At 36.2% G+C, this 26,195-nt stretch overlaps 2 protein-coding genes across 2 annotated transcripts in view; both read right to left on the reverse strand.

Annotated features, from left to right (window-relative positions):
* Positions 1–26,195, reverse strand: part of SOX5 (SRY-box transcription factor 5) — a 981,725-nt gene that overhangs the window by 431,317 nt on the left and 524,213 nt on the right.
* Positions 17,806–18,585, reverse strand: LOC125106296 (suppressor of cytokine signaling 2). Its single transcript, XM_047740103.1, has one exon. It carries the CDS (start codon positions 18,489–18,491, stop codon positions 18,051–18,053), a length of 441 nt encoding a protein of 146 aa, XP_047596059.1. The 5' UTR covers positions 18,492–18,585; the 3' UTR covers positions 17,806–18,050.

The following is a 26,195-nucleotide window of genomic DNA, read 5'->3' on the forward strand; positions in this document are numbered from 1 at the left end:
TAAAAAATAGGGTGAATTTATGTGGTGGGTACTGGAGCACAGTTGGAGTGGGAGAGTAGTCCAACAACCCTCTCTTTCTCTTCAAAGCGTAGTTAGAAAAGCATCACACCCAAAGAATTCCAAATGTGTGCAGGAACAGATTAAGACATAGTATGGGAGGTAAATATCGGAGTATTAATTAATGTAAACTAGATATTTCTATCTTATAACATATACCATAAAATGCCTTATTTTATCACACATTTGCCCATTTTCCCTTTATCTATTATTTTTTCACTATCCCAATACATTTTCACTATCCCAATACATTTTTCTCTATCCCAATGTACTATGTTATTGTAATTGTCATCATATTCCCCACATGTATTCCTCAGAAACACTTGTTTGATATGCCCTTATTTACTTGCAACCAATCTGGCCTCAGGAAAGACACACCTCAGTTACTATTTTATGCTTCCCCAAAAGATACACAGTGGTCCTCTTAGCATAGGTGTTCCCATATAAGACGTCCAGAAGAATGCAACATGTTCACGTTTCCTCCTAGGAAAGGAGGAAACCTTAAAAAGGAAGCTAACATGCTAACCTATTATACTCCTGGAGAAGACTGTTAATTGGCTGTGTAAAGTCCAGCATGACATGGGTTCTTCATTAAGTTTATATTCCCTAAGGATGTGTGTGTGTATGCACATACATGTTACACACATATCTATGTGTCATGTACCAGGTAACACAGTATGATCATCTACTACTGTGTCTTTCAAATACTTCAAACACCTCAAATAGAGTAAAGAAGGCTTTTTTTTCAATTAATTATCTAAAATATTAAAAATAATAAAATATAACTGTATGTTCATATAAATATACACATATTGGCATCTATATGTCTATAGAATTAAAACTATATTTACAGGGGCACCTGGGTGGCTCAGTCGGTTAAGGGCTGTAAGGCTCAGGTCATGATCTTAGAGTCCTGCGATTGAGTCCCTGGTGGGGGTTCCCTGCTCAGCGGGGAGTCTGATTCTCCCTCTGCCTACTGCTTCCCCTGCTTGTGCACGCCTCCCCCCAACAAATAAATAAAATCTTAAAACAAAACAAAACACACAAAACTGTATTTACATGTTTCCACCAACTCTGGCCCACCTTGAGAAACGCAATCTTTCACAGCGACCCATAACGTCGGAAAGCTGTCACGCTGAGTTTGCAAAAACCAGACTGAAGAAGCATCCGCCAGGGGCACAGACCTCAGCAAGAACAAAGGCTAGCCCGGGAGCAAGGCGGCTAGCAGTGGGCTCCGGCTGTGCGGCCCCGCAAGCTGCACCATGGTGCCTAGCATGTGCACACCCACATCTGGCGGCGTAGTGCCTTGCGCAGGGGAGCCGGTCTGATTGGTGGCCCTCTCCGCCCCCCCTGCCTTCCTGGGGGAACCTGTGTAACTTATTCCCATCCAGTGTCCAGAGCTGGTGCTCAGCACCACAAGCAGACGCCTGAACACCAAGGGTGGCCAGTATCAAATCAGTCTCAGGTGGCCTGCACCGTCATGTTCAGGGCGAATTCCTACCTGTGTATCAACTCGTCCCTATCAACCAAAGGACCACTCACGGTTCAACACCAGTGACCAGGTCATGCTGGGCCACTGTCCCATCGTGCCTCGAAAACACCAGCAACCACAGCCAAGTGATGGAGGCACGAAGACCAGAGGTAAAGCACCCCGGCACTAGACAATTTCCTGGACAAATTATGAGCTGACCCCCCGCATAAAGGTTTATGTTTCCCTCATGATACTTTCAGTGTAACAACCACAAACACTGGGAAGAAGTGCAGAATTAAGCGGCAAGCTTGCTTTCTTACAATTGGCTTTGTAGCACCTTGAGATGCACTCTTAGAACACAGTGATATTCAGCCTTATAAGTTTTGAGTTGTCCATTACCTGATGCAGATTATTTCATTACTTATTCAAAATTTCAAAGAAGCAACAGAAATAGCCTTTTGCAAATTCAGTTTTCTGAGTAGAGGAATAGTAGTGTGGGAGAAGACGGGATAGGAATCAAAACTTTTTTTTTTTTCTTTTCTTTCTCCCTGCATTTCCTCCTCTCCACTTTAGAGGGAAAGTCAACAACAACAACAACAACAACAACAACAACAAAAAGCCAGTAAATGTATTAAGAGGTTAGCTCAAGTAAATGACTTGTACTGGACTGTTTTTTTCTTTTTCCCTCCCACATAAAGGACAGGAACAAGTTTGTTTCTATTTAGGCAAAAACTGAAAAGCAGCAAATTCTGTGCAGCCGTGATTGTCATAAACATCTAGGTAATAAGTTTTATATTTCCATGTATTATATGTATTGAAAATAAACAAATTAAAATTAGGTTGATTAGGGGGTGCCTGGGTGGCTCAGTGGGTTAAAGCCTCTGCCTTCGGCTCAGGTCATGATCCCAGGGTTCTGGGATCGAGCCCCACATCAGGCTCTCTGCTCAGCGGAGAGCCTGCTTCCTCCTCTCTCTGCCTACCTCTCTGCCTACTTGTGATCTCTGTCTGTCAAATAAATAAAATCTTTTAAAAAAAGAAAAAATTAGGTTGATTAAACCAAAGTAGTTTATTTGAGCAGAAGTGAAATTACAGAAATGGCAATGACGAAAAATATATTGAACTACGCAGTAAGTTAATTAAATCTTACTAATGTAATTAACTAATAGACCTATTTCCAAACATTGACACTTTATGTACATGATAGGACAAATTTTATGCATACTGAGTACATACTTATTTATAATTCATGTGCATTGATCGAATTATATACCAACATCTCAGGAGCAATATAGTGCAGAAACACAAACATTTATTATATGAAATCAGAGAACCAAGGTTCAAGTCATAATTCTGCCTTGATGCCTTTTATCCTCAATTGTTTCATTTGTAAATGGGGGATGATACCAATACCTATCTTTTAAAAATGACATAGATATTTAATATTATAATATCCATACAAATGCTTTGTAAACTGCAAAATGCAATATATGTGTGAGCAATTATTACAGTCAATAAGGTATTGTTTATAAACTTAGAGAAGTAACTCCAGTGCATATAATCAATCACACAAATTCCTATGTAAAATGACCTCTTTCAATAATACTACTCTTCATACTGGTGATTATATTTTCCTCTTGAGTGAATGATGCTGAAAAGAGCAATAAGATGTTTTCCAGCAGCTGAGTATTTAACCCATAGTCAATTATTTTCGGATTGTTTATGTTGCATACAATGCATATCGTAAGAAAGGAAACAAAAACATTAAGACTCTGAAATGAGCTTGTAAATGTTAAGATTATTTAAGCATTTCATTTATTACACAATTTATATGATGGATAGCATAAGCATACACACACAGAAAGGAAATGGATTTGAAAAGTCAACACTAGGTGGGTCCATAGTAATGAACTGAACATTTTAAATTGAAATGTGAAAAATGTCTCTGTTTAAAATAGATGCATTGCAGCTCAAAAAAGCCAACTGAAATGGAGCAAAGTGAAAAGCTCAATTGTTATTTTTAAAAGGATTACAAAATATTTGTAAATAAGAAATATTAAAATATAACTAAATATGCAAAATACTCAATTATTTTTTTTAATTTGGTGATTTATATCTGCCAAGACAGTTTCTTTTCATAAAATTATACAGACAATATGCAACAGAGAGGAAATAGGAAGATAGTGTATAGTCTATAAGTTATCTAGAATAGTAGTTTCCCAAATAAATGTCTTTATGATTAAAAACAACATATTTTCTTAACTATCCTAATAATTTCACAATTATTTTAAGCCAATAAATATGAGAAAAACTCTGTATTTTATTTCTGCAATAAAACACTATAGGATAAGATATATGTAAAAAATAGTTTCATGCAAAAGAATGAGAAACTGGACTGTTTAAAAAATTTACTTATTATATATAATATATATTTATAATATATTTATAAAATATATGTCTTCATGTGTTATATGTATATCTATATCAATATGGGGGGAGGGGGAGAGGGAGAGAAAGAATCCTCAAGCACGTTCCCCACTGAGCACAGAGCCCCACATGGGCCTTAATCCCAATACCCTGAGATCATTACCTGAGCCAAAATCAAGAGTTGGCTGTTCAACTGAGTGAGCAGCCCGGGCACCCCAAGAAACTGGAAAAACTTTTTAACCAAGTATTAGTAATAAGAAATTAAAATGATTACTTAGCATAAATGACCTTAATTTTTTCCTATCTTTATCCTCTTATTCTCCTAGCTTGGCTATTCCTAGCTAGAAAATTTTTGAAGAATATGAAGTTCATTTTTATGACTGAGAAGATCCCTTTTATATCAAAATATTATAATATATAAACAAGGATAATTGTAGCTTACATTTATTAGGTATTTACTAATACCAAAGCATTGTTACCCTCTTCAACCAGCCCTTTGAGATAGGCATTCTTGTTAGTATCATTCTGATTAGAGTACAAAATCAGAGATACTAAATAATCTGCCAACGATCAAGTCGTAGATGGCAGAACATAGATTCTACATGACTCTCTAATACTAGTTCTTGAATCTTTTTCAGCTAAACTTCCTTAGAATGGTGTCTATGCATGCTGTTACCATTAAACCACCTGACATTCACTTCCCAATGAAATATAGTATGGCTTTCATGCACAAACAGTGCTACAAAAACTACTATTTCTAAGGTTAACAATGACCTCTATATTACTAAATCTAGTGGAAACCTCCATTTTTCTGCAACTTGATCTTGGCCAAGCCTTCCTTTAAACAGTTTCTTCTCTTTATTTCCATTACAGCAGGGTCCTGTTTTTCATCACACTTCTCTGTCTGCTCCTTTTAGGACATTGAGTGTTTGTTGTTCTTCTATATTCAACCTTTGAATGTTAGAGCTGCCTGGTCTGAGCATCAGTTCTAACTATTGTCTCTCTCACAGACCATTTCATTTAACCTTTCTATTTTAATGACATGTATATGTCCAGACCCCACAATATTTTTTCTATCTCAGACCCCTCTTCTTGTATCTCTACTTGGATGTCTTCTAGGCATCTCAAACTCAACATGTCCTTAAAGTAAACTCACCCCCTCATTGTTCTCCACTCTAATTTTTTGGTCATGATAAATGGAGCCAACATCCATCCAACTGTTTGGGCCAACCCTAGGATTCAGGCCCCCAAATCTACTTTGTCTCCAAGTCCTTCTAGTTCTATTTCTTAAATATATGTCTTGAATTATTCAATTGTCTCTAATGCCACTGTCACCAAAACAGTCCAAAGCATTATCACCTGTTATTCCCTCAGTCTGTCTCTACCTAGTTGTTCTCTCCAATCCATATTTTCCCAAATAACGCCAAGATTGATGTTCTTCAAACAAAAATCTTATCATGTTATGTCCCATGCATAAAATTCTTCAGTCTTCACATTTCACATTTAGAATCAAATCCATAACCTTTACTTAATATGTATAATACCTCTTTATTGCTACCAAGCTCTAGTCAAAGCAATTTTATCTGTTATTAGGATACACTAAATCATTTCTGAAATAAGGCTTCTGTCCTCTGCTGTTTTTTTCTGTCTGCAATAATGTTTATCTAAATTTTTATTTGGCTAATGTCTACTTACACTCCATTTCAACTTAAATTCCACTTCTTCAGGGTAAATTTTCCCTACTTCCAAACTAAGGTAGCTTAGTTGCAAACCTAGTTTGCATTGTTGGAGTATCATTTGTTGATTATTCCACTTATTTTCAGGATGAAAAATGATAACTTTACATAGTAAAAAAAAAAAATCAAAATATATTCCACAAAGTAGAACTAGAGTCAGTCGCCATTTGAAAGATGGCTGAGCATGCTTCTGGGCTGCCTTCTTTTGTTTTACTACCAAACTAGCAAACAAACAGTACAAATATTTTGCATATATAAGTGTGAGGACATGCTCCACAGTGACTTTCTAACAAGAAGGAGCTCTGAAGTTCTGGGGTCAGCTGTCTACTCCTCTAGCTAAGTGAGTGATTTGCCAAGTGGGAGAAATCTAGAAGTCTTTCATAGCATAACAGCATGTTAGCATGTACAAGTTCACTCTAACATATTATACTTTTTTGCTGTGTAGTTGATCATAGCAGCATTCTAATTTACATTGTCACATTAATTAATATGGTCAATCCCAAGACCTATCATGGGAACAGAAAAGTACTGATTCCCTTCCTCCTAACAAAGGAGCACCTAATGGACTTTCAGCTTTTTAACAACTTTATTGGATATAATTCACATATGATGCAGTTCACCCATTTAAAGTATACAATTAAGGGGCACCTGGGTGGCTCAGTCAGTTAAGTATCCGACTCTTGACTTCAGCTCAGGTAATTATCTCAGGGTCCTGGGACTGATCCCTGCCTCAGGTTCCATGCTCATTAATTACATTCATAATGTTCTGCAACCATTACTCTTATTTCCAAGAAGTTTTCATCACCCCAAACAGAAACTCTGTAACCATTAAGTAACAACGCCCCATCCTCTCTTCCCTTTCAGCCTCTGGTAATCTCTAATCTACTTTCTGTCTGTATAAACTTGTCTAATATAGATATTTAATGTAAGTGGAACCGTACAGTATCTGTCCCTTTGTGTCTGACTTATTTCACGGTGAATAATGTTTTCAAGGTTCACCCATACTGTGTATACTATGGGTATCCACATTTGCTTATCTATTCACCTGTTGATGAACACCTAGGTTATTTCTGCCTTTTGCCTAGTGCAAGTAGCGATGCAATGAACACTGATGTACAAATATGTATTCGAGTCTTGGTTTTCAGTTCCTTTGGCCACATAACACTGAGTAGAATTGCTGGATCATATGGTCATTCTGTTTAGCTTTTTGAGAAACCACAAATTGTTTTCCATAGCATTCCTACCAGCAATGTAAAAGGCTTCCAATTTCTCCACAGTCTTCCCAATACTTGTTATTTTCTGCTTTTGTTTGTTTGCATGTTTTGTTTTTTATTATAGCCATCCTAGCAGGTGTCAGCTGATTCATTTTTCTGGTGAGCCTTTTTAGTAATTCTCATATTTTGGGGAGAGAACTAGAATCTACTAAATCCCTTACCCATCCCAAGTCTGTTAATTATTTCGACAACTTCCATTTTGGGGAAGGGGAAAAATCAACATAGATTGAGAGCTACTAAGTGTTAAACACTGTGCCAGCACATTTATACACTATATTATATATTCCTCAAAGTAGATAATAATAGTTTTATTTTCTCATTTTATAGATGAAAAACTGAGGCTCTAAAAGAACCATATTTGCAAAAAGAACAGAATAAATACTTCTCAAAATTTTATTATAGTTATTCATCTCTATGTTCAATAAATATGTATTAGGCACTTAATGAAATCTCTAATATAGGGTAATGCAGACTACAAAACTAAAAAGCTAAGACACTAAACATGGCCTGGAAAAATTCCTAATTTTTTTTTTCTTTCTTCTTTTTGGTTTGCGTGTTTTTGCTGTAGTTGTTGACATTAACATTGCTTATCTTAGGGACTTGAAAAAAATTCTACACTCTCTTTCCAAGTTAAAAGAAAAAGCAAATCACCTAAATATGATCTAATACTAAAAGATGAAGGGATTATTGAGGGAGAATAATCATCATAGATAAATTCACAACCAGTCAATATTCTTTCTTTTCAAACTCTAGATTATGATCTTCCTGTTAAAAAAAATCATGTCCATGATTAGTTGTCTGAAACCACTGGGCAAGAATGATAGGAAGATAGTATAGAAAGTGAAGGAATCATTTTGCAAGAAAATGAAAGAGAAAAGTAATATGTGGAATCATAATTTTTCAATGAAAAGATTGATGCAGAAAAGGAAAAACAAATGATTAAGGATTAGGTTTCAGTGTTATGAAAATAAAGGAAAACTCTACAAAAGAAAAAATTAGAATTAGAATAAATTAATAAAAAATTTGAAATGTGTTAGGAGAAAAGACAGTATTAAAGAAGAAAATTATCTAGATATGTTTGGGAAAATATCTACAAAAGCAGGCCAACAACAAGAAGCTAAAATATCAATCTAAAAGTAAATCTCTTCTAATTGAAAGTAAGGTAAAATAAATCACTTCTCTTTCACTACACATCTGCTTGTATTAAATGTCAGTTATAAAAATAAAAGAATTAATTTCCATTAGTCTTTTTTATTTCTATGTAGATATTCTAAACCCCTAAGCATTAGAAATAGGCATATAAAAATAGAAAATGTTCAAATATATTGAAATAAAAGTAGATTTGCAAAAATTTTAAAATGTTACATAAATAGCCAGTGTTAAGAGCGCCATCTAAAACTTTATTGGTTTCTCATCTTATCGACAATTCAGTACAATAACATTAGAGCCAAACCAGACTATAATTCTTAAGGTGAATCTGATGTACTTATATAAAAAAATATATAAAACCAAGGAAGGATTAAGTATAAAACATGAAAGACCAAATAACCAAATTCATTGATTAGGGTCCAATTTATTCTCTGTGTACCCAGTTCTAACATTTTTTGGTTTTGGTCATTTATGTTGGTTAATTGGTTAGTTGTTTTGAAGTGTGGTTTGTTTTGTCTTTATTATAGTCCTTAGTGCCCTGCTATAAATCATCTGTTTGAAGCTTTGGAATGTGATGCGTTTCTTTCTAGTGGGACAGTGTGATGTCACAACTAAGACCATGGACTTTAGAGACAAACTGTCTAGGTTCATATCCAGTCTCTGCTGCTCATTAACTACTCTCTATGCCTCAGTTTTCCCATCTGTTAAGCAAGGCTGGTAATAATATCTATCTGGTAGGGTTATGGTGAGGATAAAAATCAATGAATATGCATAATGGAGTACTTTTCTCATAATATGCATTACTCAAGTTTTGCTATTAAGACCGGAAAGGAATTCAAACATTTTATACTATGAGACTTGTGTTTAATCCACCATGTTTTTTGACCTAACGAAGGTTATCCTTCTGAGCTTACTTGTAAGCAAATTACTATGGGTGAATTAGAATTAGCATATTCTTTCCAGTTATAGACAGCAGCCTCAAATATAGTTAATATAACTCATTTTAACTATTAAGCATAGCAATAAGTTAAAAAAACTATATTTTTACATATGATGCAAATTTATAAATTTGAAGAACAAACCATTTTTTTTTATTCAGCCGTTATTTATTGACTCTCTTGAAACAGCTGACTTTAAAATAAATGTGAAATAATTTAAATTCCGTCAGAGTATGGAACTTCGTGAAATCTTCGGATAGGCATAAAATACTTTTCTCTGAACTGATTAAAGAAAAAAAAAGTTGTGTCTGAAATTAAATAAACTTAAAGCCCATTTTGTCAGAATTGCTAAGAAACTGACACCAGACAGTCTGACCAAATCTTGAGGAAAAGGTTGAACAGTCTCTCCAAAAACTATTAGTCTCTTACAGAATATGTCTTCATTTCTATTAGGTGAACAGTATATATATATGTATATATATATACACACACACATTTTAATTTTCAAAAAGGAAGTGGAAGAAGGCATGAAAGAGAAAAAAGGGAGAGAAGTAAAAGTTAGAAGAACCTAAGAAACAAATTTAGGGTTTGGCCTAATATTAATCATTTTACTGAAAAGCAGATGAACATAAGATTTATTAAGCCTAGTTATTATATGAGGCTAAGTAGATTTGAATAATGAAAGGAATATTACTTAGGAGGTGATTTGGAAGTCCATTAGACATTCATTTGAAGGCAGACATAGAGATGTCACAAAAGTGGGTAAACTGTCCTTCATTATAATAATACATTGAGTCTCTTTTATATGGCTGGGGTGTATGACAAAGAACATTAAACCCACTGATAAGACCCGATATTCACTGTCAGCTCACCATTTGTTTAAAAAAAACAAGACAGAATATCAGCTTTTATAAAAATCTCTTGGTTTAGAAGTAGAGGAATAAAATAAGCTGTGAAAAGCAAATACAGGAGACAAAGATGGGAAAAGAGGAAAGGAAATAGAAGAAAGAGGATTCAGATTCTGTAAGGTGGGCCTTTTTACCAAATATACTTGTATTAACGATGCTCGTGACTGAGTTTTGTATGTAACCTCATTACCTTCTGTGAAATATCATTAAGTTCATATTTGGATAAAAATTATTTGAGGAAGAGAAATAGGGACAATAGCAAGGAGATAAGATTTGTAGAAAGACAATCTCATCTATAACTTCATGTGAATTTAGTCAAGATCAATTTCTTCCAACTTTCCTTTGAGGTCCTCAGCACAATACAGAGAGGCTCAGAGGGAAGTCGTAAGGGATGATTTTTGAGTTTGGAACAAGGTACAAAGTGATGCTCTGCTATTCTATCACTACCCAGATCCCAACTCCCAAAAAAGTACAACCAGTGACACTGATGTTTGAGGAAAGAGAAAAGTGGTATAATATAGGGGCACCTGGGTATCTTCCCTCTGGCTCTATCATAGCTCAGGCCATGATCTCAGAGCCATGGGACAGAGCTCCACATTGGGCTTTGTGCTCAGTGGGGAGTCTGCTTGAAATTCTCTCTCCCTCTTCCTCTGCCCCCCACTGTATTCTCTCACTCTCTCCCCGCCCTTTCCCTGTCATACAATCAATCAATCAATAAGTCTTTAGAAAAGGAAACAGAAAAGTGGTGTAATAGAAGAAGGTGAGGGTACAAAAAGAGAGGCTGACAGTGTTGAGGACAAAATTATCTTCTTATTTTATCTATGCTACCCCTTCAAACTAAAAAAAGGAAAAGAAACAAATGCTTTCCTTGTCCCTCTTAAACTACAAGTACCCTTGACTACCAGCTCTAAACCTGTTTGACCTGTAGCCCAGATACTAATTTATGGATTAAATAAGCTTTTGTGGTTTGGCTGGCTACCCAAAAAAATTTATAATTTTATTTCTGTAGGAAAATGTGTTGTAAATTCCAAGTTCCAAACAAACTATTTGAAACAACCTGTTCACAAGTTTGGGACAGCTTGCACGCTGTGTGTTTTGGATTTACAAAGTTAAATGACACCTTACTGGTTAAAAACGTATTATGACATGTGAATCATACAACTATTATTAATCTTCAATAAATTCTGCTGGAGTAAGTATCCTAAGGTGTGCTAACTTAATTTAAACCTCTGTAAAATGTAGCTGGTAAATTTCCAAGAACAGATTGACTCACGATATTTTCAATGTCCAAAAATTTGTCTTTTAGTCATAAAGTAAAGAAAACCATGTTGCATATTTCAACACTTATGTCTTCAATCTAAAATAAAATGAAGTCCAAATGTAGCCAATATCAAAAATGAACCAATCAAGAATATCAAAGTTTAAAACTGTTTCCTTTGATTTATTTTTAATATAGAAAACAAAACTTTGGAATTAATAATAGAAAGCACATACAGTTCTAATTATACACAAAAACTAAAATATAAGAGTGTAGATATTCCCAAAATACTATCACCTGTTATTGCTATACATCATTTTTTCTGAGTTATTCAATATTCTTTGCAACCACTATCCAATTCACGATATATGAAATTATATAAATTATAGAAATAATGTGAAATACTTGCTTTCAATCTAAATAATAAAGAATTTATTGCCTGTGTTATAAACCAACCTTGATTTCCAAGCCAATGAGAACATTTGGTTTTTCTCACTCTGGGTTCCATACCTAGCTTTAAATTATGTTGCTCATTTATTTGAGATTTAAGACTTGTCAACATTAACAGAAACTTACTCAAATGATTTTTACATCCCCATACAAGACTTAAATAAAATTCTTCATCCATTCTCCTAAATGTTTTATCATCTTTAGACCCTACACATAAGAAATTTAATTATTTAGGTAACTTATGCTATCATGTCTTTTCCTTCCTCTTTTAAGTTTTTAGATCTATGTTTTCCTTTGTTCTTTTACTCATTGCCTTTCTAAATTTAATTGGTATCATTAAATGACAATGTTTAAACTGTATCAATTAAAGCAATATCTACTTAATGGATACATTTTAAACAATATAATTTATATTATCATATAATTTTTACTATGAAAGTTCATCATTCAAAATCATATTCTCTTTTTTTTCAGATTTTATTTATTTATTTATTTGAGAAAGAGAGAGACAAGAGCATGCACATGAGCAGGGGGAGGAGGCAGAGGGAGAGAGAGAAGCAGACTCCCTGCTGAGCAGCAGCCTGATTTGGGGCTTAATCCCAGATCCTCCCCTCCCCACTAGACCATGATCTGAGCCCAAGGCAGATGCTCAACCAGCTGAGCCACCCAGGCGCCCCTCATTCACATTCTTTTTGTCACATTTTTAGGACCATGATAGTTTACTTTAAAAATAATAATTAGCACAGTATTGTTTTTAACTGTATATGTAGAAGTATTACTGACCTCATGAAAAAGAAAGTGTGATATCTTTTTTTTTTTTGAAGGGGAATCGTTCAAGCTTCAGTATCTAATAAATTCTCTTTTATTTACTTTCTTATTTCCTTCCCTTCTTATGATTATACGTAGCTGCTACTGTTACCTGTCTTTCATATATTCCTTTTCCTAAGATCCCTTTTTATTTTACTGAATCCCGTTAAATAATCTTTTAGTATAGGGTGAGTGAATAGAATAGTAAACTAGACTATTGCATGATTGAAAGTGTCTCTTGCATAATATAAGAAACAGTTAAATACCTCTTTTTTGCTCCTAACTTTGAAGACATTACTTAATTTTCCTTGAGTATTCACTGCTGTGATGAAATTTGAATATAAGTAATATTCTCATTCCTTCAAATGTAATATTTCTCCATATATACGCTTTCAATCTGTATGATATATATAACCTGTACTTTATATGTAACATATATGAGATATAACTTAACATGTACTTGTGTGTGTGTGTGTAATTTGAGAAGGTGGATGATTTCCAAAATCTGAACAGAACAAACAAGAAGGGATCAGGAGGGAGACAAACCATAGGAGAATCTTAATCTCAGAAAACAAACTGAGGGTTGCCAGGGGGAGGGTAGGGAGAGGGTGGTTGGGTTATGGATATTGGGGAGGGTATGTGCTATGGTGAGTGCTGTGAAGTGTGTAAACCTGGTGACTCACAGACCTGTAACCTTGGGGCTAATAATACATTATATGTTAATAAAAACTAACTAACTAACTAAATAAATAAATAAGCACATGATAAGATGTGAAAATATCTTCAATATGCCATATTTATGAAATGACTACCACCATCAGTATTGGGAGGTAACATCAACAAAGAATCCTAGACCATATTTGGGAAAATGTTTAAAAAATACTTTTTCTTTAAAAAATTTCCATTTTGTGGTTGTCTTATTCCTACCATATCTAAAAAATGTGCCAATATGTCAAAAGGGCAACATTTCCGGTCTATTCCTATTCACCATTTCAGACATAAAAAGGAAACTCGTCTTCTTCCCACCCCACACCATTGCCGTGCTATATCTGCTTTTTATCCTCACCTCTTCCCAGGGAATGACATAATTCCTGAACTACCTCTTGGGACCAAGGGTAAACACTGACAGCAACAAGGTCTTCCTTGGGAGGTTAGGCCACAGAAGACATTAGTAAACCCTGGCAGTGGCTTGGGCTGTTTGGGAAGGAATTCTTGGTTCTGTGTCCTTGAAGTATGGGATAGAAGGGCAGGAGATGGGGTCTTGGATATCTGTGTGGGCCTATCCTGGCCCCTCATATCTTCTCCTTGTGAGAAGTGTCATGGCCAGAACAGGGCTGATGTGGGTCCCTCTAAATGCCCTGGTAATTCACATCTGAAGCTAGTACAGGCTGTTTTAAGAATTTTAAATTAACACTTTAATTTAACACTTTAATTTAATTTTAAATTAACACTTTAAATTAACACTTTTGTTTAAATTAACACTTCAAAATTTTTTCTATAAGGTAGGGGTCCTCAGCTGTAGCCAGGATCAATGATTAGATATCCAAGTCTAATTCCATTACTGACACACCTCCCCTTAGAGGTCTGCCTAAAGTCTTAAGGGAGGACATAGCCCTCTCTTTAAGGACTTCTTGAACAGCTCCTCCCTCCCCATAGCCCTTGTTTAGAGAATTCATAATCTTTCCATCCTGGGAAACTCATAATTTCAGTGAAATGAAAAAGAGAAAAAAAAAAAGAGACCTTTTCCTTTCACTGAAATTCAAGAATATTGGGTTATTATGGTAGTGATATAGTGGTAGTGGTAGTAGTTATTAGAATTTAGTTTATATAATAATCATGAGACCAATATTAGCATCCAAACTTTTTTAAAATGTGGATCATGGACACTCTAAGATGTGTTAGGTAAACGATCAAAAATAGATTTGGGTTTTATTTATTGGACTGGATGCTCTTCAACTGTGTTTCCTAATTTGTAATGCCAAAATTCTAGTCAACATACACCATTAATCAGGAAGTTTCTCGACAGTAACGAACTATTCTTTGGTTATCACCACAATATATTACTTTCTGTGTACAGTTTATTCACACACACACACACACATTTCTGAGCAGCTTGGATTTAGTTCGTTTTTTATTTTTTTAAAAACTAACTGAATGTAGCCTATAAAAAATTACTTCTGAGTGAAGAATCCTGAAAATATAGGATAAGTTTTGTTTGCCTGTTTTCGTTTTGTTTGTTTTCCAAGAAGAAAGTTCTTAGGTATATTTCTTCAAGAGACTCAGTAATGTTGTCAAACTGGTGCTCATTTTTCTGATTCTCATTTAATATCCAATATTTATTCTTGACAGTCTGTAAATACAATTCCTGTTTTCTACTACTGTCCTCAACAATTACTAAAGAAATTAACTAGAGTTCCTTATATACTTATATGTGAAAATATCGCCTGTGTCACTGGAATATTTACGGCCATTCTATTGTAATATATAATATTGATTTAATAATTTAAGCAGTCCTATGGTATACTACTTCAAAGGCAGAGACCATACCATTTTCTATATGTGATCACATCCAGAAAATTTAATGAAGCATGATTGTTGGAGATATGTACATAGAATGATCTCCCTGAGAAGGAAGTGAATACTAAAGAACACTTTGAGCTTGAACTCTAATTCTAAGACTTGGGTAATGTATTTGGGAAAAGTTTTCCTAATGAATATAACCATAAACTGCCTACTTTCCATAAAAACCCATTTTTATGATTTACAGAACAATGCATCGCCCTACCTCACAATTTTTACCCTCAGGCTAGGAGAGATGCCACATCCACAACTGAAGTAGGGAAGAAATGATATGCTTCCAACATTCAAGTGGGTATAACTTTCCCACTTCCTTTATATGTATAGTACTGAGAACTGGACAATGCAGGTGGAGAATCATTGCTGTTTTTATTTCACAAGCTTATGATTCTCCCAAATTCAGAAACTTGTATGAATGCATTTACAGCCCCTCAGTGATCATCCATTCTCAATAATGGATGAATTCCTGAATAACCAGGAATGCCTCATGGTGTATAGCTGATGGTGATCATGGTTTGGTGACTGAGAGTCATGGTACCAGTCACTGATGTTGGAGTTTTTATGTTACCTACTCTACTCCTTAAAGGAACACCACCCAGTGGAAATATATGTGTGAATCACATGTATAATTTCAAGTTTTCAAAGAAGCCACACTCAAAAAAATAAAAGAAAAAGGTAAAAATAATTTTAATAATTCATTTAACCCAATATATCCAAGATATAATGAACTCAACATGTAATTTTTATTTAAAAGTAATTTATTTGAAATTCATATTTCTTTACTAAGCTTTTGAACCTAGTGCATATTTAGCATATCTCAATTTGGACTAGCCACACCTCAAGTACTCAGTAGCCACAGCCACTGTCTACTCTGTGGAACAGGGCAGCAGATCCATCATTTTGTGCTTTTGCCAGCCCTTTTCAGGTTCTTGCAAACCACCAACACACCATGATCAAGAACCTGAGTTGATCCTGGAGAGCAAGCAACAGAAAATACTCAGGTTTACCAATCACTGGGATCTGGAGTTCATTGTGTTGAACTCAGTGGCGAGAGCCAAGATCCTAAGGGAAGCCTTGAGCCTTTATGTTTAGAAATGGGCAGACAGCAACCTCCTTCCAACTGACTATCAGTGATGGGGATCAGAATAGACTATGTGGTGCTTCTGGGATTTGTAAACATCTCTGCTTCCCTCAGTGTCCAATCTCTATTCGGTACCTTCAAAGCTCAAGTCATGCTTGGCGATCAGAAGTTGAGTTTCACCAAAGCATCGTGAAATGGTAGCACAATGCAATTCTAGGATAATGTGAATAATCATGGGATCAGAAGACTGCTCACTGAAATTTATGTCTCTTATCTGAGGTCACCTGAGTGGTTATTCCAGAAAAGAGAATCAGTTTTCCTCATCTATAAAACTAGGAAATGGGCTAGATGAGCAGCATAGTTCCTTCCTATGCTGAAATTCTGTGCCTACCATATAAACTAAGTAAATATCATAAAAGAATAAATCTAAAATCATTTACTGAAGGCACTCAAGCCTTATTAACATAGAATTATAAGTTTATTCTAAATCTATGAAAAGCTAAATTTATGAAATATTATTATAGAAAAGAGGTTCTCATTTTTTTTTTTTAACAGAAAATGAGATATCTGCAGTATAGATGGTGATCGAACAGAATTTACAAGCTAGGCTTTCCTTTAATTTGTCCTAATCTATTATTTGCCACATTATTTCATGAGGAGCAAGAGAAGTTATTTTTAAAGATCAAGTATACATTAGTGTCCTTTAAACATATTTTAAGACACAATGAATTGGGATAAAAGTTAAACAAAATTAAAAGGTAAGATAAAACTCAGTGTGTAGCTTGGGAAATCAGAATCCTCAAGAATGATTTGAGGCAGTGCCAGAACCAGTATAATTTCTAAATTATTTTTAAGCCCCATGACTATAGATTCAGAATATTTTTTTTCAAGGTTTTTCTTTTTATTTAATACATTCTAATCAAATAGTAACAGCAGTAAATAAACACTTTGAAAAAAAAAACAGGCAGGTATCCCCCTATATCTGGAAGAGAATTAAGTCAAAATATTCTACATGGTAGAAGGGAGACAACCGCTGATGTCCATGGTTAGACAATTCAAGGACAACTTGAAAATTTCTACAGCCATTTCCAAAAAGTCAATGGCAACAGGTGGGGGACACAGCTACTTGAAAGGATCAAATGTCCGTATCTACATGGTTTTGTTTTCAGGGATTGAGTTGCACCTGTAGAGCACGACATTCTTGTCTTTAGCCTTAAAGGAAAAGACCAAGTCTTTTCCATGTGCACCAGTTGGAAATAGTTCTGAGATAAGGCTCCCTTAAAACAGATTATACTACAGTACTCATTCACATGAGAGAGTTCATACATGTAGTAAGAAGTCAAATACAGGATTTCATGGTCATTTTTTTGGTTGATTCGGTTAATTGCATAAAATGAAGGATAAATACTCACAAGCATATCTGTTTAACAAAACTCCTAGGTACATCAAGAACGTAAAAAGAGAAAATGGCCTAATGGAGACTCTGACCACCGGGCATCTAAAATTGAAGCTAAGCCTGTGTCAGCTGGGGTTCCTTCCACTGCTTCCTTCCATCCTCCTGCATCCCCTTCTCTCCTTGCTACCGGGGAATGGACCTTTGACCTACTAGAGAGGAACCTCAGAAAGGTGAAGTCTTCCGAGAAAACGTTCCTTTCAACCTTTACTCCGGAATTGGATTCTAATGGAAAAGGATTAACGGGTGGGTCTTGGTCAGCCTTTACAAAGGTCAGCATCACTCCCGTGAAAATCTCTGGAGGAACTTTAAAAACCTAGCTACCTCCGCACCCATTTAAATTAGATGGACTTCAGCTGTTTTGAGAATCCCGAGGAGTTATCCAGAGCACTCAAGTTTTGGTTCTCTTTGACATAGCTGCATTCGGAGAGACTCTAGACGAGGCAAGGTTAGAAAGACAGAAACACTTATACCTGGAATTTATACTCTTCCAAGTAATCTTTTAGTCTCGTTGGTAAAGGCAGTCCCCAGATGGTACCGGTACATTTGTTAATGGTGAGTCTACAGAGATGTTGGAGCGGCCGCACGGCTGTGTAGAGCGGTTTGGTCAGGTAAAGGTGGACGGTGCCGTTCCGGGGAGCTTCCGGGCCCGTCCGCTTATCCTTGCACATCTGAACATAGTAGTCAATCAGATGAACCACACTGTCAAATTGTTTAAGCTTGGACTTGACACATATGATAGAGTCCAATCTGAATTTCCCATCTTGGTATTCAATTCGCAGATTAGTTGGTCCAGCTGATGTCTTAACAGATATTGTTAGTAGGTAGTCTGAATGCGAGCTATCTCTAATCAAGAAAGTTCCTTCGGGTGCCTCTTTTAATTTCTCTTTGGCTTCATTAACAGTCATACTTCCCCAGTACCAACCTGTTTGACTGAGCTCCTGTAGGGCCTTCGCCAAACGCGCCGCCTCGGGGGACGGCTCCTCCACGGATCCTGCGGTCCCCCACAGACGTTTAACTCTTGCCATGTCTCGCCGCCTCCACAGCGGTTCGCGGGCCTTGGGTTTCCCCTGAAGCATGAGCCTCCGCGCCCGCCGCTACCGGCGCTGCGCGGGCCGCGAACAGTGCGCCCGGGAGCCCCGCACGCACCGCCTCAGGATCCCCTGCGCCCGCAGCTGGGGTGCCGGAGGAGCTCGGCCGGGGGGCTGGCGGCAGGCAAACTCTGGGTGACCGCGCCTGCGGGGTACTTTGCCATCCGTCCACTGGGACCTGGGGAGGAAGAACCCCAAGCACCCCAATCCCCTCCTCCTCCACCATTTCGGATACCCCGCAGACACTGACTTTCAAGAAGGACGCTTGCCCCCTCTGACCCCATCGCGGGTGGCCACCTGTCTTTGCCGCGGAGATTCAGAATATTTTTTAAAGAACAACCTCACCTCCTTTGATTTCTCTCAATAATCCTTTTCTCTCTGTGTCTTTAATGTAGTCATTGGTTCAGTTATTTAGTAACTATTTACTAAAACCCTCTTATACCTATTAGCAAGTACTGTGATAAGCATCAGAAAGATGACAATGTACAAGATACAATTCCTGCCTTAAAGAAGCTTCCAGAAATTGAGGGAGAGATACTGTGAAGAGACAATTTCAACATGCTATGGTAAGTGCTAACATAGGAGTAAGTTCGCATTACAGGCACCTTCAAGGTGTACAAAGTAGCGTAGAAGAAACAGTTTGCTCAGCCTTGGATGAGTCTGGGAAAGCTTTTTAGGGAAGACTTCAAAACTGAAGCTGACTCAGAAACCCACCAAGGGGTGGAAGCAGGGGCTGTCTGAAAGAGGTCAGGCATATTTCCTACAAAGGAACAGTGTGTTCCCAATCCCAGAAGAAAGAATGCAGCGCATTTTGGGGAAGAGCAGAGTGCCCAGATCACCAGTTAGAGCAAAGTACTGAGGACAGAGTGGAGATGTGTCATCCTGGATCTCACCATCAATGTCTGATACCGGAGATGATCGGTAGAAATTATTTGAATGAGTGAATAAGGGAAAATGCCAAAATAAGAGGAAATTTCAAATTATACACATTTTCATCCTGCAAACTTACCTCTTTCAATAATTAGCACTCTCTGCTTAAATTGGATTTTGCAGTGCATCTAGCAAATTGAAGGCTGAAAATACTGCTTAGCAAATATTGGGTAGGCATTTGATATAAGGACAGATAAGAACAATTGTAATTAGTACACCAGTTGTTTCTTTGTAAGTATGTGTTTTTAAAGTATTTTAAAATCATTCATTTTCTCAAGTATTATAAGCACCCCCTCTGCAAGCTCAAATACAAACTTCATTTGCATCATTTTTATTTGTTAAAGGGAGAAACTGCTGCCTAGCATTTATAAAACAGCTATATATTCTAAATTGGTGGGATCAAGATGATTAGTTTTTTAATGTATTTTTATTATTATACATTTCCTTCTTTAAACCAGTAAGTTGACATCCATACTAACAGCATGTAACTTAAACTTTGTAATTAAATTACATTGTCCAGGTTTGTCCATGATATCTCACCGTATGTGACCCAAGAAGTCTGCACAATGAACAAACAGAACTTGAAGAAATTAAAATGCTATTGTTCAGTGAAAAGCCCTCATAGATACACATAGAAACAATTCACTCCCCTTCCTTGAAATGCCCCCTTTTATTTTTTGTTTCTGAGAAGAAAAGCAAAAGAAAACTGTATTAATTTCCTGTGGCTGTTTTAACAAATTACCACAAGCTTAGTGGCTTAAAACAACACAAACTTATTTTTTTATAGTTTTGGGGGTCAGAAGTCCAAAAGGGATCTTCACTGGGCTAAAATCAAGATGTTGGCAAGGCAACACCCCTTTCTGGAGGACTTTGGGGAAAATTCATTTTCTTATCTTTTCTAACTCCTTGAGACTGCCTACAATACTTGTCTTATGATCCCCTTCCAAGTTCAAAGTCTGCAAAATGAGTCTTTCTCAGTATACTATCTCTCTGTCTCCTTCTTCTCCATCTGAAGGGCCTTGTGATTACACTGGGCTCTTCTGGATAATCCAGGATGATCTCCCCATTTTAACTGATTTGCAATCTCAATTTCATCTGCAACTTTAATTCCCCCTTGCTCTGTAATGTAACATATTTACAGGTTGCAGGTATTAAGATGTGGGTATCTTGGGGGCCTTTACTCTACCTCCCAAAGAAACTATCAGACTAAAAACATTGATCCATTTTTAATCTACCTTATATATTAACTGCATTTTATTTTTGTCCAGTAAGACTTGATTGGAACATGATGCTAGGCTTTCATGTAATCTCAAAGAAGACATAAGACAAAATTCCTGTCCTCATGAAGTTTGCAGACAGAAATCATAAATATACAGGTACAAAGTAGAAATCGTGTGGGACAAGGATCTTTCATCACTTTAAGTTAACCACAGTTAATGTGAAAATGTAACAATAATAACAATTATATTTCATTATATGACATAATATACTATTAGAAAAAGACCAAAATATGTCTTTCATCAATTGGATGATTCATCACTCCATAGAGAAAGTGAAAAAATTTGGTCAGTCAACTGACTGAGCTACATGATGCTAAACAGCTAATTTAAAGGATCTTTTATTTCATCAATATAATTTTTTCTCCACTCAAGTGACAGACTATTGTAGAATCAACTAGAGGTGGTACCAAATTTTCAAAGTTACCTATGGATCCCTCCTTTTAATGTTCTAGGGAGAAAACAAAAAAAAAAACAGTTTGGAGATCAAAGCCCTCACCTAATTTCCTTCAGAGGTATGTATTTCAGACTTTATCAAGTTAGCTAATCTTTTTCTTCATACTCCATTTTCTTCCAGAAAAAAAAGTTTAAAATTCTATTTCAAATTTCTCTTCTGAGTGTGCTAATCAAAGATTCAATTTTTTTAAAAAAATCACTCTTAACTCTTTGTTAGAAAAAAAAAGGATTATTTATATTCTTCTCTCAACTATAAAATGTTGTAGAGTTCAGTTAATGAACAGATTTTACTTTCTATCACAGTTAATGATGCTAATTTCAGGGGTTGGCTTAACATACAGTTGAGTGCCTACTAAGTGTTAGTGCTATTCTAGAAGGTGTGGATATACTAGAAAATAAGAAGAACAAGGGGAGACCAAAAACCTATTAAATAAGCCAGAAAAAATAATCAAATGGTGATAAGTGCTATGCAGAAAATTAAAATAAATGTGATCTTGAGTGACTGGGTGTCCAGACTGTGTAATCAGAGATGGCCTCTCTCAAAATAAGATATTTAAGTTGATATCTGAATAACAAGGAGAAACCAATCATGCAGAAATTGGTAGAAGTACATGCCAGTCATCCAGTGGGACCACTAATGGAAGTAAGCATGAGTTCAAGCTTGATGTATTTCATGTACAGAAGACCAGTAGAGCTGTAACATAGTAGGCCAGCAGGCTAGAAGGAAAGTAGTACAAAGTAGTCTTAGAGAGACAGCCACAACCAAAATCACAGAGAATTCTGAAAGTCATGGTAAAATAAATGATGGGAATTAATTGAAATATTTAAAGCAAGAAGAGGGTATTATTTGATACACATTATAAAAAGACCTTTCTGCCTGCTATGTGACAGGGCAATTAATTGTAAGGGAGAAAAGTGGAAGTAGAAGAGCAAACAGGATTTTATTATAATAATCTAAGTGAAAGATGATGTGATTTGGTGAAAATAATGTAACAAGAATGAAGAAAAGTGACTGACTATGTGTTATCTTTGGGGAGGTAGTACAAAGAATTTGGTAACTGGATGGGAAAGACAGAAGATAAAAATCAATACCTGACATGCTTTTGCATTGAGAAAGTGGCTAGAAGATTGTGCAATTTATAGTGATAGAGAAGACAAACAGAGAAGCAGGTTGTGGGGCAAATGAAGAGTTCTATTTTTGCCTGTGTTTGAGATTGTTACTAGGCATCTGGGTAGAAATGCACACTGTATAAATCTGTAAATTTGAGGGAGAAAGCTGGATTAGCGATAAAAATTTGAGTCATCATACTATTAATGAGTTTTGGTATACAAGACTGTATGAAGATATTTAGGGAGAATAAATAGGGAAAGAAGAGAGCTTGGGCATACACAAGGAAACCCCAACATTTATATTTTAAGTAGAGTAGAAAGAGTCAGCAAAGACTGGAGTCCACCAGTGCTGGCAAAAGTTTAGGACAATATAGTGTGGGGACTGGAGGAAATTAATGTCTATTGCATTCAATATTTTGGATTAACTTCTTTGGATCATGGAAAATATATGTCTCTAAGGTCAAGCAAAAGGATTTGAAGAGTGATGTGGGAGGTAGAAGAAGGGAAAAAAAAAAACACAGATTGGCAAGCACTAATAAAATAATTACATGATTTCCTTCAGAAGTGCTTAACAGGTAGAGAAACAGAGAAGCTTGTCTAAACCAGAGTGGATGTAGTAAAAAAGCAAAGTGGACTTTGAAGGCTCTCAGAAGAGTAGGAGAAGTGATATAAAATGGGTCTGAAATCAACAGAGAATTAAGTGAAGTTGGAGGAACTCATGGGTTAAGAGACAAGGATAGACTCAAAGGATTGAAATTTTATGACTGAAATACACGTCCTGTTGAAACAAGAAAGTTAAAGCTTCCTTTATGTTACACCAGAGGAAGTCATTCATTTTAAATTCCTAGAACTGTGCTCACATAGAATAAAATGTGGATAGTGTTTCCTGGAGTCATCCTATGTGGCCTCATTGGAGGAATAGAAGATTGCAGTTAGAGTCTTGAAAAAGAAGTTATGATTTCAGATATGGGACATTATTGATGCTGATAGAGAAGAGGGTTTGGTCATGTAACTAAGTGTCAGAATTAAGTGTAGGGTATTGAAAGGACAGTTCATGAACACTAAAGCCATCTAAAAAAGGGGCATGAAATCTGTCACCACAGATGACATGAAAAAATCAGAAATGCTTAAAGTTAGAGAAGACCTTGAAATACAAAGAGAAAACTTATTTAAGCAAACATTGATTAGATTTGAAAACATATGAAAAGATAGTATCATTATTAACCATAATATACTTCAAGAAGGGAAAAAAAAAGAGAAGAAAAATGATGAGAGAGAATTGGAGAATGAGGGGGAATATGGACTAAAAAGAAAGGGAGATAGGTTTTGACAAATTAGGACCAAAAGACTGCTACAGATTATAGCATCTGTTCCCCTTAAATGCATTATTCTCTTAAATGGTCTGTCTTGTTCCTGTCTGGTCCATATTCACAAAGCTTCACTAGAAAGCCTTTTAAAATGCAAAATGGATCACAGCACTCACCTTCAGTAGTTTCCCATTATCAACAGAATATTGTCCAAGCTCCTTAGTGTGGCAATCAAGGACCCTGATGATCTGATCACTGCCTATTCTATAAGACACATCTCCCACTACCTTGTCCATCATTCCCTTTCAATATGATCACTCTTCCTTCCATGGAAACACCATGTTGCTTCTCACATTTGTGCCATGCTCAGTCTACTTCTTTTAACTGTGTTGTACCTTGAGAACTGCATCACATTCTCTGTGAAACCGTCCGTAGTTCTCTACCTGTTCCATTCATCCATTCCCTGATCTCTCTATACCAAGGAAGAGCCGTCACCTTATCTCTTCCTACTCTGTATTACCCTTCTGTACCTTCTACTGCTTCTATTATTCCATCTATTCACTTGTATTATTTGTTAACAAAGGTCTCTAAGCTTCTTTAGGGCACAGATATTGTTTCTTTAGAACTTAGCAAAGTGCCTAGAAAATAATAGGTGCTCAGTGGTGTTTGCTGAATAGATGTTACCTACTATAAGTCAGAAGGCTTGATAAAAAACAAATGAAAGATGTTATATGAGAAAGTCTGAATAGTAATCAGATCAGACTAGAACATTTTTGATAGTTTTCTATGATTAATATAACAGTCCTGATCCAAATTCTGAAGCCTAATCAGCTTTATAATACTGAAAAAATTGGATTGTAGAAATATAATATGGCACATATATCATATACAAAGACCTACCAATGAATTCTGGGCCAGTATCCCATAATCAAATATGTTGATATGTCTGCCATGACACATATGAGTATTCACACTAATAAACACTCTCTTGTCAGTCCATTTAGGTTTTTTGCAAAATGAATTACCAAAAATCTTATTACATATTTCCAGTGATAAAATGACTTACAAAAAGTTCTCAGGGGATGCCTGGGTGGCTCAGTTGGTTAAGCAGCTGCCTTCGGCTCAGGTCATGATCCCAGCATCCTGGGATCGAGTCCCACATTGGGCTCCTTGCTTGGCAGCGAGCCTGCTTCTCCCTCTGCCTCTGCCTGCCACTCTGTCTGCCTGTGCTCACTCTCACTTCTCTCTCTATGACAAATAAATAAATAAAATCTTTAAAAAAAAAAAAAAGTTCTCAGAACTACAAATAAGGAATTGTAAATCTGTATGAAAATGCACTTTGGGGGTGCCTGGGTGGTTGAGTGGGTTAAGCCTCGCCTTTGGCTGAGGTCATGATGTCAGGGTCCTAGATTGAGCCCCCGAGTGGCAGGGAGCCTGCTTTTCCCTCTCTCTCTGCCTGCCTCTCTTGCCTACTTGTGATCTCTCTCCCTCTGTCAAATAAATAAATAAAATCTTAAAAAAAAAAAAAAAGAAAGAAAGAAAATGCACCTTGTAGCTACTAGAAAATTCATAGTCAGTACTGTCATAGGAGTCAACTACTGTAAGTACTTCATTCTCCCTCATTTGGTAATAAAATAATGCATTCACACAATTGATCAAATAGAGTAGCCACATACATAGATGAATATAAAAGGTTTGGTTTTTTTTTTTTAATTTTATTTATTTATTTGACAGAGAGAGAGAGATTACAAGTAGGCAGAGAGGTAGGCAGAGAGAGAGGAGGAGAAGCAGGCTCCCCGCTGAGCAGAGAGCCCGACGTGGGCTCGATCCTAGGACCCTGAAATCATGACCTGAGCCAAAGGCAGAGGCTTAACCCACTGGGCCACCCAGGCGCCCAGGTTTTTCTTTTAAACATTTTGTATAGTTATGTAGATTGAGTATTTAAGAGAATAAAACACAAATAATATAGAACTAATCATTACATTTTAATGTACATTCCTGGACGAATCCATAACTTTCCAGTAACATTTTAGTCTAGTTTCAAGATCACCTTGTTGATACCTTCCAGGTGTTACTGTTAGAATGACTTTAGCTCTAAATCAAGGATCAGACTCTTATCTGTAAAGAATGAGCTAAAGGTTACTGGAGAGGAGTTGGGCAGGGGGATAGGTTCAACAGGTGATGGGTATTAAGGAGGCCATTTTTGATGAGCACTGGGTGTTTATTTGTAAGTCTTAAATCATTAAATTCTACACCTGAAACCAATACTGTACTGTATGTTAACTAGCTGGAATTTAAGCATAAACTTGGAAAGAAAAAAATGGCTTTAGCTCTTGAAATAAAGAGGCAATATAAAACTTCTTTTCTAACATGCAATTTTCTAAAAATTGTATTTCTTGCACACATATAATGTTATGGCCTTCATTATCAACAACAAAAAC

This window comes from Lutra lutra, chromosome 8 (genome assembly GCF_902655055.1).
Source record: "Lutra lutra chromosome 8, mLutLut1.2, whole genome shotgun sequence".
Taxonomy (NCBI): Eukaryota; Metazoa; Chordata; class Mammalia; order Carnivora; family Mustelidae; genus Lutra; species Lutra lutra.

Coding starts and splice junctions, on each gene's coding strand:
- LOC125106296 (XM_047740103.1), bottom strand. CDS start 18,491: ATGACTGTTAATGAAGCCAAAGAGAAATTAAAAGAGGCACCCGAAGGA.